This window comes from Nyctereutes procyonoides, unplaced genomic scaffold, assembly GCF_905146905.1.
Source record: "Nyctereutes procyonoides isolate TBG_1078 unplaced genomic scaffold, NYPRO_anot_genome, whole genome shotgun sequence".
Lineage (NCBI taxonomy): Eukaryota > Metazoa > Chordata > Mammalia > Carnivora > Canidae > Nyctereutes > Nyctereutes procyonoides.
The window spans coordinates 11,519,879-11,536,710 of record NW_026575041.1 but is presented as its reverse complement, the minus strand read 5'-3'; the positions used below and the strand labels follow the sequence as shown (position 1 = coordinate 11,536,710).

Here is a 16,832-nt window from a genome sequence, read left to right as displayed (position 1 = left end):
TGGCACACAATGGGCATTTTTAACTGTGACTAAAAGGATGAATGCATGGCTTCAGGCACTTAAAAATTATGTGTATTGGCTGTCTTAGAGCAGTCCTATAGGACTATCTGATCACTTTACCAAGTAGAATGACAGCAGCAGTAGGAAGAGCAAGGCCCATTGCCCATTCACTCCAGCCCATATGAAACATCTCTACGCCAAGTTCCCCTCACATTTACTGCCAATAGAACTGCTAGCACCAGGTCTGCCACTTAGTAAGAGCCAGATAAATGTTAAGCATAAAGATCGATATTAATATAAATGGAAATTGGAATTACATCATTCCTGAACCCTGTAAAAGTTGAGTTGTAAAGAGTTTTCTGTTCCAGGACATATTAATCTTGCAGCATTCCATGTATCTATGCACCAGGCACCAGGCTGCAGTAGTTTACATGTGTTACCTCATTTGATCCCAACAACGTCTATTAGGCATATCTTAGTTCAAGCTGCTACAGCCATGGACTGGGTGCCTTATAAACACCGGAAATTATTTCTCATGGTTCTGGAGGCTAGATATCTGAAATGCATTTGGGATCCTAGGGTGGGCCCTCTCCCAGGTTGCAGACTGCCAGCTTCTTACTGTACCCTCCCATAGAGAGGGAGAAAACGCAAGCTCTCTTGTGATTCTTAAAGGCACTAATCCACCCTCATGTCCACACAATCCGAATTACCTCCAGGAGGCCCCACATTGGATGGTAAGGTTTCAACACAGGAATTTTGCTGGGGCACAAATATTCAGTTCATGGCAGGCAGGAATTAGTCTTTCATTTACACAATAAGAAACAGAATTTAAACCTTGCCTACAGCCACAGAACAATAAATCTCCCAGGTCTGACCAACACTCCATTGTCCTATTGCCTGGAACATAGTAGGTGTTCGATAGATTATGAATCAATGAGGAGATAACTTATACTAGGTACATAGAAAATGCCCCATTTTGAAAACATTAGCACTAAACTTAAATGATTATACTATTGGAATAAAATGCTAGTAATATTCACAGAAACTATGAATACTAAAAGTATAAGCACTAATATTCTGGATGTCATTAGTTCTGTTCTCTTTCCCTAAATTCCTAAACTATTAGCAAAAGCTGGGACATTTCCTACAGACATTTCATTCAACAAAGCACAACTGCTGAACAGAACTCTTTCTGATCAAGTCAGGCCATAGCCCAACACTTGGCCTGTCATCACTTTTTGAACAGCCACCAAGTAGAGAATACTATAGGGGTTGTTTTAAAAAAATGCGTACAGAAAGAAAAGTGAAAGATAAAGTGATTCTATTTGACCCACAATGTATAACAAGAGCAGTTTATAATCTGCAGGCTTTTTTTTTTCAAAGTATTTATTTATTTGAGAGAGAGAGAGAGAGCATGTGCTTGCGCACAGTGGGGGAGGGGCAGAGGGAAAGAGAAATTCAAGCAGACTTCACTCTGAGTGTGGAGCCCAATGAGGGGTTCAATCCCATGACCCCAAGTTCACGACCTGAGCCAAAACCAAAAGTTGGATGCTCAACCAACTGCACTACCCACGGGCCCCTCTTGTGAGGGCTTTTTAATCCATAATCGATCAGTCCTCACAACAGCCTGTGAGATGGTTTCTACACTTTTCAGTGAATCTAAGTTGTCATTGATTGTAAGATGCACTCCATGTGACACCAAGAAAGGAAAAATGCTGTCAGTTAAATTATGAGATAGCACTGATGGTAAGATACATCCTAACTGTAGGGGCGCCAGGGTGGCTCAGTTGGTTAACCATTTAACTCTTGGTTTCGGTGCAGGTCATGATCTCGCAGTTGTGGGATCTAGTCCAGCATCATGCTCCACACTAGGTGCTGAATCTGCTTCAGATTCTCTCCCCCTTTGCCCCTCCCCTGCTCTCGCTCTCATTCACTCTCTTTCTCTCTTTTGCACACACACACTCTCTAAAATAAACAAAATCTTTTTTTAAATGCTTTAAAAAAAAAAGATCCATCCTAACTGTAGAGAGATGGGGATGGGAATGAAAATAAGGTTCATCTTAAAGTTGATAAAATATAGAATTTTTAACCCAATTTTACAAATGAGGTAACTGAAAGAGATGTAAGGAGTTGAAGTAATGTTCCCAAGGTCCAACAGCTTGGGTTTTTTCTAAGATTTTATTTATTTATTTGAGAGAGAGCATGAGATTTAGCAAGGAGCACAGCAGGGTGTGGGGGAGAGGGGCAGAGGGAGAAGGAGAAGCATACCCCCGGCTGAACAGGTTGCTGGATCCCAGGACCCCGAGATCATGACATGAGCCTAAGGCAGACACTTAACGGACTGAGCCACCCAGGCACCCCACACACAGCTTACATTCTGAATTCAGTTCAATTCTATTTAGCCTTGTGTTGTGAGTGCCTCCCACTCAGAGCTCTGTTTGAGAAACACAGAACTGGATGAGACTGTCCTAACCCTCAGGAATTGAGCAGTCTGGAAGGGAAAACAAACCCATAGGCAAATCAACTAAAATGTAGCCTGCTGAGTCTCAGAACAAGACTGTGTACAGAGTAGCAACTGTCTGGGAGAAGGTCATAGATAGCTCTCTCTGGAGAGGCTCAGGGAGGGGTTCCAGAGAAAGTCCTATGAATTTCATAGAATGGATTGAAATTTACAGAATGCTTGTTTCTATGAATTTCATAGAATGGATTGAAATTTACAGAATGCTTTGACTTTTTAAATAATGTTAAGAATAATTCTTGGCTGAAAAATCCCTCTGCATGGTGTGAGTTGTGGTAGAGTGTCTGAGAGAAGGGAAGATGTTCCATGGCCCAGCTCACATGCCTGCTTCCAAGGAGAGGCAGGAAGCACGAGAAGCTGAGGGATGATACTGAGTCCTTAAGATGTGAGATGACTATTGTTCAAGATGAGGTTCCCACAGGAGAATGCCTGAAGGAAATGCCTGCACCGTTGGGTGAGGTAGGCAGGTGTGCTGTCCAATGGAGAACCGGCCATTCATCAACTCCTTTCTGAACACCTGAGGGGGTTCCTGCTCTGTGATCCTGTACTAATTTTCTGTGATAGCATATACTGTGCTCAATTTTAACTCTGCTTGGGGCCTTTGCACTGGCTATTCCCTCTTCTTACAGCACTATCCAAAGATGTCTTCATGATACTCCCTCATCTCCTTCAAGCTTTGCCCCACCTGTCTCTCAGCAAGTCCTCCCTTGACCACACCCCCACTCAAAAGATGTAAACATCTTCACCACTACCACATTTCTACCCATCTAAAAATCCTGATACCCTTTTCTCTGCTCTATTTTTCACTTTTCCATAGCAAGTATCAATTCCTATTATGCTGTGTACTTATTTTCATGTCTGCTTACTAGAATATAAGTCCCATAAAGGCAGGAATTTTTGTCTGTCTTCATTCATCAATAGACCCGGAGCTCCTAGAATCCTCATTGGTACATGCTTGTTAAGTATTTGCTGAATGGATAAATGAATGTGTGAGTAGCTGAATGAATACACCTTTAGCTGTATTCTCAACTCAACATTAAGCTCCATGAGAACAGGAAGCAAGCCTCTTGTTCACTGCTGAGTTCTCAGCAAATAACACAGTGATTGGCACATAGTAGGCATTCTGTAATTAACACCGCATTTAACGGCTCTTATCTCCTATCCACATGTGAAAGTTAAATTACATCCGGAACTGAATATTTTTACCTGGTGAGAAAGGAACCATCTTCTATCCTATCTGTCCTCATTCAAAAAGTGATAATGGGAGCATTCATGGACATAGGTGAGATTTTGAGGTAAAGTTTTCCCAAGTTCTAGATCTTCCTTTGCCTCAGTCTAGACCTGTTTGTTCCCATCCAGTTTTCTGAAAACTCATAAAGAAAAAAGTGAGCTCAGTCTTGGGAGAGCTGAAGTGATAATCCAACTGTCTGGTTGTGTGATATGTGAGTTTCATTACCAACCCTGATAAACTACGCTAAGGATTTGGGGGTAGTCATTGTCAAATCTTCTTGGATGTCTTCCTTCCCTTTTCCATATGCTCATGAGAGAAATGAATGTTCTCCAATATCTTTCTAAGCCAGGCAACATACCAGCTGATCCCCTTGTCAGTCAGTAAATAAAAGTGTTATTGGAAGGCAGATGTAGACTTGCTTTGTGCTCTAGTGCACAACAGTAGAAAGAGATGGAATTTAAGGGAAAAAAATTTAGATTTTAGACTAAGTTAACAAATATTGAGCACCTACTGGGTTCTAAAATGTCTAATATGTGTAATTCCCATAAGGACTTTGTTAGACAGGGATCTTGCCTCTCATTTTGCATCTTTGGAGACCCAGGGACAGAGAGGAAAACCACATAGTTGTTTGAATGGCAGAGCCACTATTTGAACCCGGGACTATCTGATATCCATGTCTCATGGTCTTAACATACATCTTCTATAGAAAAATTTAAATGTTTAAATGATAATTGTGTGTCACAATAATAAAATTCTGTATCAAGATATTTGTTAGGGTGCCTGGGTGGCTCAGTCAGTTAAGTGCCTGACTATTGATTTCAGCTCAGGTCATGATCTCAGGGTCATGATATCACACCCCACATCAGGCTCTGTGCTGGGTCTGGAACCTGCTTGGGATTCTCTCTCTCCCTCCCCATCCTCCCCAACATTCTCTCTCTCTCTTTCTCTTAAAAAAAAAAAAAAGCTATTTCTTTTTTTTCACTCACAGCAAGCTTACTAATTTGTAGCAGTAAGACCCTAAGATGTGACTACCAAAGCTTGATATACATTTTCAGCTTGGATCAGAAATAAAAGGCTGCAGTCAGGGCTATGTCACCCTTTCTGAAATATCTTGATTAATGTATTTTGATTGCCTGATAAACAAAGCCAGCACATAAAAGCTCTTAGAAGTGTCATAAAGCCTGGGCTATTCATCTTGTCCATGTTCCTTTTCCCATATTTCAATCCCTGAGTAGCAAGCTGATGGCATTTGGGGGATAAGACAATGATTTTAAGACAATTAATTTTTACAGCCTCTCCCAGCCCTGAAATCTGAAATACCATTGGCCTTAGACTGTTGAGCCCTGCCTTTGGACAGGTTCAGATTTGCCTCTGCTTTCCTCAGATGAAGTCTTGTCAGTCAGCACCACCGTGTAAACCAACCTGACAGATTGCTAGGACACCCTGAGAGAGGAAGCAGGCTGGAGTGGGCCCTGTCCCTGGAGACTCTGCTGATGCCTTGTCTGAAATGATCAACACACAGGCCTCTGGACATAGGAAGTCTGCTCACACTGGTCCCTAGAGGATGGGAAGCACTAGTGACTCAGGAGAGACAGAGAGAGAGAGAGAGAGAGAGAAAGAGAGAGAGTTGTTGCCTCTGGAAGTAATGCTTCTTCCCTGATTATCATCAAAATGCCACAGCTGCAGAGAGGCCCAGGCTGTGAGGACCTCTAGTTGGTGCACAATTAGTTCCAACTTGAGTCATGACAGTAACTGCCTGACTCCTCGGGTCTGGTAGAAATTGACAAGTTCTCAATATCCTCCAAACACAGAAGAAAACAGTCTGGTGTGATGAGAAGAGGGTCTTACAGAGCACCTTATAATAACCTCATAAAGTTATTAATGATTAAATGGCATAGCCCATGAGATAACACAGTCCATGGTACACAATGCATTTTCCCTTCAATAAAAAGGGAACAATGCCAGCACTTTAAAGAGCAGAATCTCTTGCATCACAGATAATAAATACCTAGCACAGTTCCTGGGGCATTGTAAGGCCTACTGGGTCCTCAGTACTCACTCAAAAACAGCATCTTGGTCAGTGCCCTCTTAGCAAGGATTGACAGAGGCTTATGTGTTCTCATCCACTAAGACTAATTCACTGGTGGATTCAGCTACCCTTTTCACTAAAGACAATTCATTACTGAATGGATGGGGAAGTAAATGGCCGCACTAGAGTTCCATCAGTCTGTATATGATGACTGATCCACAGGTGTATATGTGATTCCTCAAGGAGACATGAAAAGTAATCAGTACAGAGCTATGTGTTTCCTTCTACCCTGAGGTGAATGCTTTCTGACTGGAGAGACAGGAACATTGCATCATCTCCTAAGAAAGGCAGGGAAGCCTGTGCTGGATGCTGCTCAGACTTTCCTTACCTATTGTTTCCAATTGTCTGTGCCTTCATAAGAAAGAGTGTACACAACTGAATTCTAGGAATTGCCCTATGAGAAGTAGAGGAGACAAATTTAATAACAGAAAATAATTTTTATTGGATATCTGCTACAGGGCCAACCCTGGGGATAGTATGAATATGAACCTCCCCCTGTCTTCCATGCATATGCAAACTAGAATTTGCAAAGATTAAAAATCACAATACAATGTGATATAAGAGCCTATGAAAGGGGCATTTAATTCCCAGTGAGAGTAAGAGGGGGGGAAAAGAAGTTCCAGGATTGATGGAGGAGATGGCACAGAGCAGAGTGAGTTTTACAAGGCAAACACAATCCTAGGAGACACACATACTCTCAGAAGCATGGAAAGTTAACCTGATTTCCCTACAGTGCCTTGCAAGACAAAGGCATGGAACATAACAGCTCCAATATGCCTTATGCAGGTGCTTTGGAACTGTCGATTACATAGAAGCTGAAGCCCAAAGAAGCTAAATAACTTACTTGAGATCACACAGTGAAATTATGTTGAAGCCAGAACCAGAGCCCTGCTCTCCTAACTCCATCCAAGCTTCTCTCTACTTCCGGGGTGCCATCTCTGTTTTTGAAACATTTACTGGACTCGGGGGTGGGTGAATGAATGCTTTTAAGAAGGAAACACTATTGGAAATGGCTAATTTTTTAAATAATAGCACCTACATTTCATATCTCTCTGCTCCCAGTGCAGATTGCTTTCCCACATCCCCCTGGTAGGAAAATGTTCTGAGAAAGTTAATTGTATATGTATTTTTATGTTATGTTTTTAGAACACTGTATTACAATCTCTTGCCAATACTTATAAAAATAACTCACTCACTTCTAGTGTAGGGAAGAGGTGAAGTAAAGGACCTATTGGTTGGCAGTTAGCGTGCTAAAGGCTTTTCCTATGTCATCTCTCAAATGAGCTGAGACCTAGGAATGATTAAGCCCATTCATTGATAACTAAGACTCAGATTGGTTGTGGACCAATCTCTTTGACACTCAGCTAGAAGGAGGAGTACTCGAATATAACTCTTCACTTCAATATCTACATTTTTTGTACTATCCTGAGTTGCACACCTTAGCAATGGAACACAACCATGTAAGCCAGGTATAGTGGCATGGAGCAGAGAGGAGATTTTATCTTCTGCTGCTCTTCTCTCTCCTGCTGCATAGAGAGGTGAAAACCAGGTCTCCTCTAATCAAGCAGAAGCCTCAACTTCAAGAGACTAAGGAAATTGAGTCAAAACACTCTGCTGCATGGATCTTAAAGTTGTCATGGAAACAACGGCTTCCCCAGCCCAAAGTTCACCGGACAGAGGGGAGTAATCTGCTGGTTCATTGGTTCATTTATAAAGCTTCTGCAAGGACTGTACCGAGGCTGGACCTGGGAGTCACTGACCTTCAGTAGCTTCTAACCAGTAGAGGAAGTGAGACACATTCCTATTCAAGATCTGACATTATAGGCTTCCCAAGAAAGGTGTAAACACAATGCTTTACAATTGCAGAGAAGGAAAAGGCTGCTTCTTCTGTGCCTCAGTTTCCTATCTGAACATAGGACAAATAATATTTATCTAATAGGGCTTTTGTTAGAACTGGATAAATTGTAAGTGTAAGAACTTAAAGTCTTAAGTTTTTTAACTGCAAAGTAGAAATAATCATACTTCCATGTCAAGCTATTTACATGGAATCAATAAAATGAGATTATGTAAAACAAAGGAACTTTGCACATGGCCAGCCAATAATAGGCCGTTATTATTCTGAGTATTTATTCTTGTTCCAAAGAATCTTTGACAGGATCATCAAACTAGTGACCTTTGCCTTCTACCTGCCCTCTATGAAATCATCCTCTTTCTTGTCCTCTGTTATTAGTTTTCTATTGCTGCTATGACAAATTACCTTCCTCCATCTTCAAATCCAGCAATGGCTGCCATGTACTTCTCATGTCACATCTCTCTGATCTATTTTTCTGCCTTCTCTTCCACTTTTAAGGACTCATGTAATTGAATTGGACCCAATCAGTCAAGGATACTCTCCCCATATTAAGATCTTTTATTTTGATCACATCTACAAGTCCCTTTTGCCATAGAAGGTAACATATTCTCAGGTCCTAGAAATTAAGGTGTAGGCATTCTCATAGAGAAGGGGTTAGGGAATTTTTTTCCCTACCATATCTTCTGTAACCATAAGACATATCAAGTAATTTTTCCAGTCCTTACTGGCATAGTCCTGGGGGTTCTCTTCACTCTTGTGATTCTCTGCTATACCAGCCCTAAAGTGATATAGCCAGAACTCCATCCTCTGACCAACACAGAAAACATGTGTGCTATTATGGTCCACGATTATTAAACACTACTAAAGTCTAAGCCTAATAGAAAATGTGGGTGGTTTTGATTGGAGACGGTTGCATGTAAAAACAACACAGGGGTTGGTGAAGCAAGTCCACAGGCCTTGGAGGCAGACAGGTCTCGCATTCAGTCTTGCCATATCACGTGATAGCTGGTGTGCCACTGGACATGTTGTTCAAGTTATGCAAGTCTGGATTTCCTCAACTGCATTATAAGGCTAATCCAGGTATTGTGGGGCAGTTGTGAGAACTATATGTGCACCCTGTAAGCTACTCATGCCTGTCTCCTGACATCCAGTCCATGGTGTCATTATAAATGTGATCACCAAGTCATGGAATCTCTGGAGATGAGGTCTAAACACAACATTCCTTGTCAGGAATGGTAAGCTGAATTCTTCAGCCAGGACCATGGGCTTTTGATTCAGACACATCTATCTATATTTGAATCGTGCTTCTGCTTCTTATTAGTTTTCTTTCACTTCAGTTCTTTGGGTCTCATTTCCTTTATGAGATAAAAAATGTTTACATGGCAAGATTGTTGTCAGAAATCATAACAAAGTGGAATTCTTTTTCTGTGGATGTTGGGCATTTCACATGCATCAGCCTATTGTGGTATCTTCGTAACAATCTCTTGATTAATGCCATCATTCTTGGCATTTCGTAGTTGAGGGAATGGTCATCTATGGTGAATAGATCCTCGAGGAGGTTAGGTAACATGCCCCAAATTCACAACTAGGAATGGCAGAGTTGAAACATAAACCCAGGCCTCTTCTCTCTCCAAAGCTTGGCAAATGACCCACATGCTGCCTTGCCCGCCCGATGCATTGAGTGAGATGATAAATACAAAGTCTTTTGCATGTTATGGGGCACTTAATAAGCACAATTTTCATCAGGTGCTCAGGTGTCTCCCAGTCATGCTGCACAACCATGAGGATGAGCAACTGCTTCACTCACCTTCCTAGACTTCCCCAGTTGGCAAAGGGCCATGACATGGTGAAATAAATGCAGGAGGGGCAGGAGGGATGGGAGACACATTGCATTATTCCTCTCTAATTCTACTTGTCTAATGGACTTGTTAAAAGCATCCTGGGTATGAAGTGTGAGTCTTAATGGCATTTTATAAAGGTTGCTGTGATGAATTAGCACATAAAGCAAATTAAAAACAGCTTATCACTTTTTAAATTAGGTGATGGGGCACTGTAGCATTTTTCCCAGACATGGAGATCCATTAATAGCCAAAGGAGCCAGAAGCTGCTGAAATGTATCAGTTGCTTCTTCTCAGGGACGTGACAAGTCTGAAATCAGTAATCCTAGAGGGGCAGATTGTCCAAGATGAATGAAACTGGGGAAGAGCGTGTTACTGAATCCCTTCTCCAGGGACACCTATCACTGAAGACAGAAGGGGGAAACCTTCCCTCAGAGATTCTTGGGACTAGAATGGAGCACAGTAGATTGAATGTCTAGCCAGGTAGGGACCACTAGAAACAGTCTCTACTCCCCTCCCTTACACATGAGGACACAGGCTTGAGAGAAGCAGGGCTTTTAAAGTTTATCTGAAACATTTCCACAGACCCATAGACCCATATTGAGGATCTTCTATGTGCCCCGTGCTGTACTGCACCCTGAGGGTAGAGAAGTGTTTTAGATGTCTTTATACACAGTCCACAAGACAGCTACTAAGTGGCACAGTTGGGACTCAGATCCCCTGATTCAAGGCCAGCACATTTTTCAGAAAAACAATTGTAATAGTAAGAGTAGCTGCCATTTTTTGAGCACAGCCTGTGCCAGGCTGGTGTTGCAGTACTTTCTGTTTATTATTTCATTGAATCCTCACCACAACTCTTTGAAGTAATGAGTGTGATTATATACCAGCTTTATAATTAAGGAAACCTGAAGCCCAGAGAAGCTAAGGAACTTGCTTAAAATCACATGGTTAAAAAGTTGCAAACCCAGGCAGTCCAACCCTAGAGCCTGCCTTCTTGGTGACCACCTGCCAGCTCTCCTGAGGGCTTTTCTCCCTCCACTCCCCACACTTTATATACAGAAGGAGCCCGGAGCTAAACCAGAAGTTCAAAGACTCTTAGGATAAAAAAATACTAGGACAAGAACTGGGCAGTAAAAGAGCTTTGGGGACTTGGGAGCAGGGGGTCAGGGAAGTGGTCAGCCTTGCAGAGAGATTAAGAGTTCCTGGTACTGCCAAATTGTGAGCACCACCAGAGGACAACAGGCTGAAAAACTGAGCCTTACAATGGAATGTCCAAGAATGTGGATTTAGGAGGCAGACATACCATATTCTAGATATAGTCTCCACCACATGCGTACATGTGACCTGGGGCAGGTGCCTTAGTGTCCTGAGCTTCCTTCCCTCATCTGTAAGATGAGGATATTAATTTTTACCTTCAAGTTCTTATGATGTCAAATAAGACAGCGAATACAAAATACCAAGCTATCTAATGTGAGCATAAGTAGTGGTAGCCATCATGGTCATCATCCTTGCTACCTTGTCACCACCTCTCAGACTGAGGTCGGAATGGGGGGCCTGGTGAAGAAGAAAATGAAGAGCATTGCACTAAGACTCCAGATCAGAAGACTCAAGCTCCAGCCTGAGGTTTCCGAAGCTAGACTCTCCCTCATCTATAAAAAGGGGATATAGTACTATATCCATCATACCTTCTTTGTCAGAATGCATGAGTCACAAATGAGGTAGTGTAAGGGAAAATGATTTGCAATCTATAGACCCTCAGGACAGCTCCCAGGGTCAATGATTCACTAGCAGACCTCACAGGACTCAGCATAGTCATACTCAGGACTATGACTTATTATAGCAAGAGGACACAAAGCAAAATTAGCAAAGGGAAAGGAACTGGGGACAAAATCCAGAAGAAACTGGGCAAAAGCCTCCAAGAGTCTTCTCTTAGTGGAGTCACATGGGACATGCCTAATTCCTCCAGCAACAAATTGTGACACCAGGTGTAAAATGTTGTCTACAAGGGAAGGGTTCAGGGTGACCCAGTCACCTCACCCTGACTCCCCCACTGAGAACTCACCCAGCCTGTAGAAGGATCCTGCACCTGCTCCAGGCTGCCCCACCTTGACTTCTGCCACCCATGTGACCTTGAGGCTGCCACCCATGTGACCTTGAGGCAATCCTTGGGCCCTGCAAACCTCGAGTATCCTTATCTGTCTCACGGGAGTTGGGTGATGCCAGCCTATTTTGGGGGAAGCCTGAGGTGCCATTCCTGTAATTCCTGCCCCAGCTCTGCTCTCATTCTGCCCAAGGCTCCCCATTTCCCTCTCCATAAAATCAGCCGGACCCCATTAGGGTCCAGGGTTTTTACTGGGGGCTGATCATGTATTCCCCTTCTGCCTGGCCTGTACCACAATTCCAGACTCAAAGAAGAAAGGTAAATGATGGGCAGCCCCAGTGGCTGAGCAGTTTAGCACCACCTTCAGCCCAGGGCGTGATCCTGGAGTCCCGGGATGGAGTCCCAAATCGGGCTCCCTGCATGGAGCCTGCTTCTCCCTCTGCCTGTGTCTCTGCCTCTCTCTCTCTCTCATGAATAAATAAATAAAATATTAAAAAAAAAAGAAGAAGAATAGTAAATGTTCAGTTTGAATGTTGTTTATACAAACAGTTTATGTGTGGTGAGCCATTCTTAATAGGAAATAGTGAGAAGCTTCCCAAAATCTAATTTCCCAAATCTCAGCTAAGAGCCACCCTTGCAGACTGGTCTTTTTAAGGATAGCAATCTCAAGCTTGCTATGTTAACTCCTTTTTTGCACAGAGTAGAATTTATAGAAAAGATTTTTATGAATATCCACTCACAGGGGAAAGGCAAGATAATAATGATAATTCATACTTATTGATTGTCACTATGTGCTGGGCATTGTTATACATGCTTAATTTTATATGTTTTACCATATATAACATTTCATCCATACAACAATTTCATAATGGGGGTACTATTATCATTGTTGTTATGTGAGGAATCTGAAGCCTAAGAAAGTTAAAGTAGCTTGCATGGATAACCAGCTATATGACTGGCCAAGAAGTAGTAGAACCAGGAAATGACCCTAACAGTGTGACCCAGGAGTCTATATACTTAACCACTATGCTCCAGTTGCTACACGGCCCCGACCATGAGCTGGGTGCCTCACATGTCTTATTAATGTCCACAGCAGCTCCGTGTGAACGTAGTTATTGGACTAATTTGGCATTACAAAAACCCATGGCTCCGGAGTGCTAATTAATTTATGTCACATCACCCAGCCAGAGCAGTAACAGCGTTAGAAGTGGGCCTCTGCCCCCTCTCAGCCCCTTTTTGCCTGGGTGGAGCTTTGCCAAAGTCTTCCATAGGGAAGATGCAGATGGTAGAGGTGGAAGTGAGTCATTCTGGGAGCTTAGACCAAGAAACTCTCCACCAATTCCATTACTTAGGGACAGAGTTAATGGAAGAAGGAGCTGTGTTGCAAGTAATTCAAATTTTCCTACAATATTTGAGGGCTCTACATGCTGTCTTCAGCTCTTTTTGGTTGCCATGACAGCAGATGTGACATTTCTTTCATGAGGAAAAAATAAAAAAGAAGAAAGGAAAAGAACCGTATTTGGTCTTCAGTGATCTTAGAAAAATCTTTTCCCCAGATCTGTCTAGTTTTGCTTGCATAGTAGTTACTACATTCTAAGGAAACTGTCAGAATGGAATCAAAAGGGAATAAGCAGGGAGATGGCAAAACCTGCTTCTGAGAAATCGTATGCCGTACGTGGTGGTGTGTGAGCGACACAGGAGGAGCCAGGCAATAGAAGATTTGGAGACAAATTGTCAGTTGCTTAAGGCAACACCTACCTACTAAGGTCTTGGGCATCATTTATTTCACTTTTGTTTGCGATTCCCTCACTCCACCAATTCATACATGTTACAGTGTGTTAGGCTTAGCAAGGGCTCAGCATGTGCTCTTTAAGGAGGGAAAAATGGTACATAAAGCCAGAATTACAATTCAGAGTGATGAGTGCAATGCTGAAGTAGGCTTAGCATTCATTCTCTGGAAGCGAAAAGATGTGTCTTATCCATATAATTTTGATCTATCTGTAAACACACACATAAACGTAGGTGTAATCGCATTTTTTCATGATTACATTTTGAGCACTTACTCGTGTCATTAGATTAACCTCTGCAACCTTTCAATTTATTTTATTTTTATTTATGTTTTTGTGGTTTTAATTAGCATTTTGTTTTTTTTAATTGAGTTCTAGTATAATTCATATACAGTGTTCTATTAGTTTCAGACATACAATGTAGTGTCAACCTCAGTAATGGTCCCATAGTCCAGTGAGTGGAAACAGGACAGTTCCCTGTGGATAGCATTTAAGTTATTACCATTTTTCCCAGTCACAAAGGAAAGAGTTGCACAGACTGATACATCTGAGAGGATTTGTTCATAACACAAAATGCTCCCTTCGGAAAGATGGCCATGTTATTCTTCATTATTTCCTTCTTTTTAGTAACTTTTAAAATTTGATTGTAGTAGGAGGGAAACAAAATCTCAGACCAAACTGCCTTTGCCACATCTCCCATTATCACCTTGCCACATATGGTGATCTCCAAGAAAAGACACCAGTTTTAGGGGTCCAGAGGCTGCCCCTGCAGCCTCCACAGAGAGGCAGGAACTAATGCTGATTTGTGACTGCCATAGTAGGAATGTGGACTGCAATCCTGGGAGTCAGTTCCGGGAGCTGGTATTAAATGGATGAAGGGTTCTCAGGGCAAGAGTGGGTAATCAAAATGGTGAATTTCAAATCTGTGCTGCAGAGGTTCCTAACGATGTTCTCTCTTGTCGTTTCTACAGAGCCATGTTTGACTATGACAAGAGCAAGGACAGTGGGCTGCCAAGTCAAGGACTTAGTTTTAAGTATGGAGATATTCTCCATGTTATCAACGCCTCTGATGATGAGTGGTGGCAAGCCAGGAGAGTCACGCTGGAGGGGGACAGTGAGGAGATGGGGGTCATCCCCAGCAAACGGAGGTAAAAATGCTTTTTCTATTTCATAGTGCTTGCTTTTTAGCTATCTAGGGAGTGGATATGAGGGAAATGAAGACATGACAAACTGTTCACAAAATAACCATTTGAGTGGGATAGTCAATCTGCAGGAAAATTGTCAGTGGTGACAGGTGACATGAGTTAAATATTCTCACTCTTCTCATATTAGGGTTTTGCCAAAACTGATGGCTGTGATAAGGCATAAAGAAAGAAAGGAAATCTGCTTACACCACCTTCCTAAAATGTATACCAGCATCCACATGTTCAAGATTATCTTAGCACATATGCTGACTTACACACTCAGGTGTTACTCCAGAGGTTCAGATTTGCAAGACAACTTTACAGAAAGGTCAGGTGAAAGCCAAATAAAGTATAATTTACGAAGCAAAGTACCTTTCTATGTATTATGTTCAATTATCGACGGGGGAAAAACCTAAAAACCTTCATACAAATTCAGATGCTTGGGATATGAGCTGTCAAATAATCTGGTGAGGTCTAAGATTGGGTTTATAATTGTATTTTACTGTTTCCATTACTCCTGTTCCCTACCCACCCCGCAACTCCCACCTTCACTCGATCAGATATTTAGTTCTATATGTGTTTCCGGAGTCAAGACTACTGTGCTCTTTCTCTTCTAAACATTTCTTTGGGATCCCTGGGTGGCGCAGCGGTTTGGCGCCTGCCTTTGGCCCAGGGCGCGATCCTGGAGACCCAGGATCGAATCCCACATCGGGCTCCCGGTGCATGGAGCCTGCTTCTCCCTCTGCCTATGTCTCTGCCTCTCTCTCTCTCTGTGACTATCATAAATAAATAAAAATTTAAAAAATAAAAAAAATAAACATTTCTTCAGCTATGCTTTCACAAGGCAGAAATAACTTTGAAACAGCCAACTCCCTCATGGGACCCAGCAGCTTCTAGTCCTCATGACCAGGGAGGAACTTTTCTACCCGTGAATCTCTTTTTGGCACCAAGATATTGTCCATGAAATAAATTTGTCTGTAACCCACTAAAGAGATATGGTTCTGAAATTAAAGCCAGGAATAATGTTTCCTCAAGGCAGTCATCAACTTTTCTCAAGCTGCAGGTTTCTCAAGGGCTTTCTTTCTCATATCCAAATACCCCAAAAACCTCTATAAAGAGTCCTCAGTGAAGTTAAGCACCCTAGTGCTCAAAGCAACCCAGCAGGTGAGCTAGCCTACACCATAGTAGGAAGAGATCAGTTATGCCCAAGAATGACTCTGTGGAGTGCTGGCACCCCAGAGAACACTGGTCTCCCATCCTTCTCTGTCTTTGGCCATAACAGCCCAGGGCAAAATGTGGGAAGACGGCAGCAGGCTGACTGTCACACAGCTGCTCCATCATGGTTAGTGGGGAGGAGCCATGAAGAAGCCACTGAAACTCCAGAGAACCTCCCTGCCTCCCGTACCCCTGTCTGGGAGTCTCCTACCACCGGACAGTTCTCTGGGTCACTTTCATTAAACCTCTGGGCTCCAGAATAGTTGGCTGAAATTGTTTTGAGTGGACATTCTAAGTTTGTGCTATGGCTTGTAGGGTTTTCTCAAAGGATGTATATTCAAAGCAGTGTCTCTCTCAGTACTAGTTTGTATTCTGTTTTTCCATTTCCATTTACTTAAAAAAAAAAGTCAAGGCAACGTGCATTTTGGTTTGCTTCGATTTAATTCATCAGAGCTCTCTGAGCTGCTGCTCTATAGAAGAAAGAGCTGTCTTACTGAATATGGCCCCAAGGATAGAAATAGAATAGAGGAAAAAAAAGCTATGTGGGAATAGATTTCAGCTCATTTTAAAGAAATTGTTTTACTAGTCGGAGCTGTGTAGAAATGATATGGATTACGTGGGAAGATAGTGAACCACAATAGTGGTTTTCATACCAAGGGAGCACTATAAAAACAGAAGTGCCCGCTCCCTCCCTCTCTGACTCTCTCCTCTGTATGTGCATGTATGTATGTGTGTACACACACATGCACACACGTACATACACACACAAATATTCTAATGCAGTCCATCTGGAGTTGGTCTTGGAAATCTGTATTTGTTTATAAATCCCTCCTGGTGATTCTGATAATAGAAGGTCTGGTGTCAGGAAATATAATAAAAGGGATTCAAGCTTTGGATAGAGAGTTAAACTATACAATTTTTCAGACCCTTTCCAACCCGGAGGTTCTGCGATTCTAACCAGTCTTGTCAATAGCCCTTCATTGGTTCAATGATACTTTATTTTTCCCCCCAAGGAAC

The 16,832-nt window shown here is 42.3% G+C and overlaps 1 protein-coding gene across 17 annotated transcripts in view; it reads left to right on the top strand.

Moving 5' to 3' along the window:
• Positions 1-16,832, top strand: part of DLG2 (discs large MAGUK scaffold protein 2) — an 885,772-nt gene that overhangs the window by 805,261 nt on the left and 63,679 nt on the right. For all 17 annotated transcript variants that reach the window (XM_055320441.1, XM_055320437.1, XM_055320439.1 and 14 more), the window contains one exon: positions 14,388-14,564. In XM_055320441.1, the coding sequence (XP_055176416.1) occupies positions 14,388-14,564 (177 nt within the window). The remainder of the gene's footprint in view (positions 1-14,387; positions 14,565-16,832) is intronic.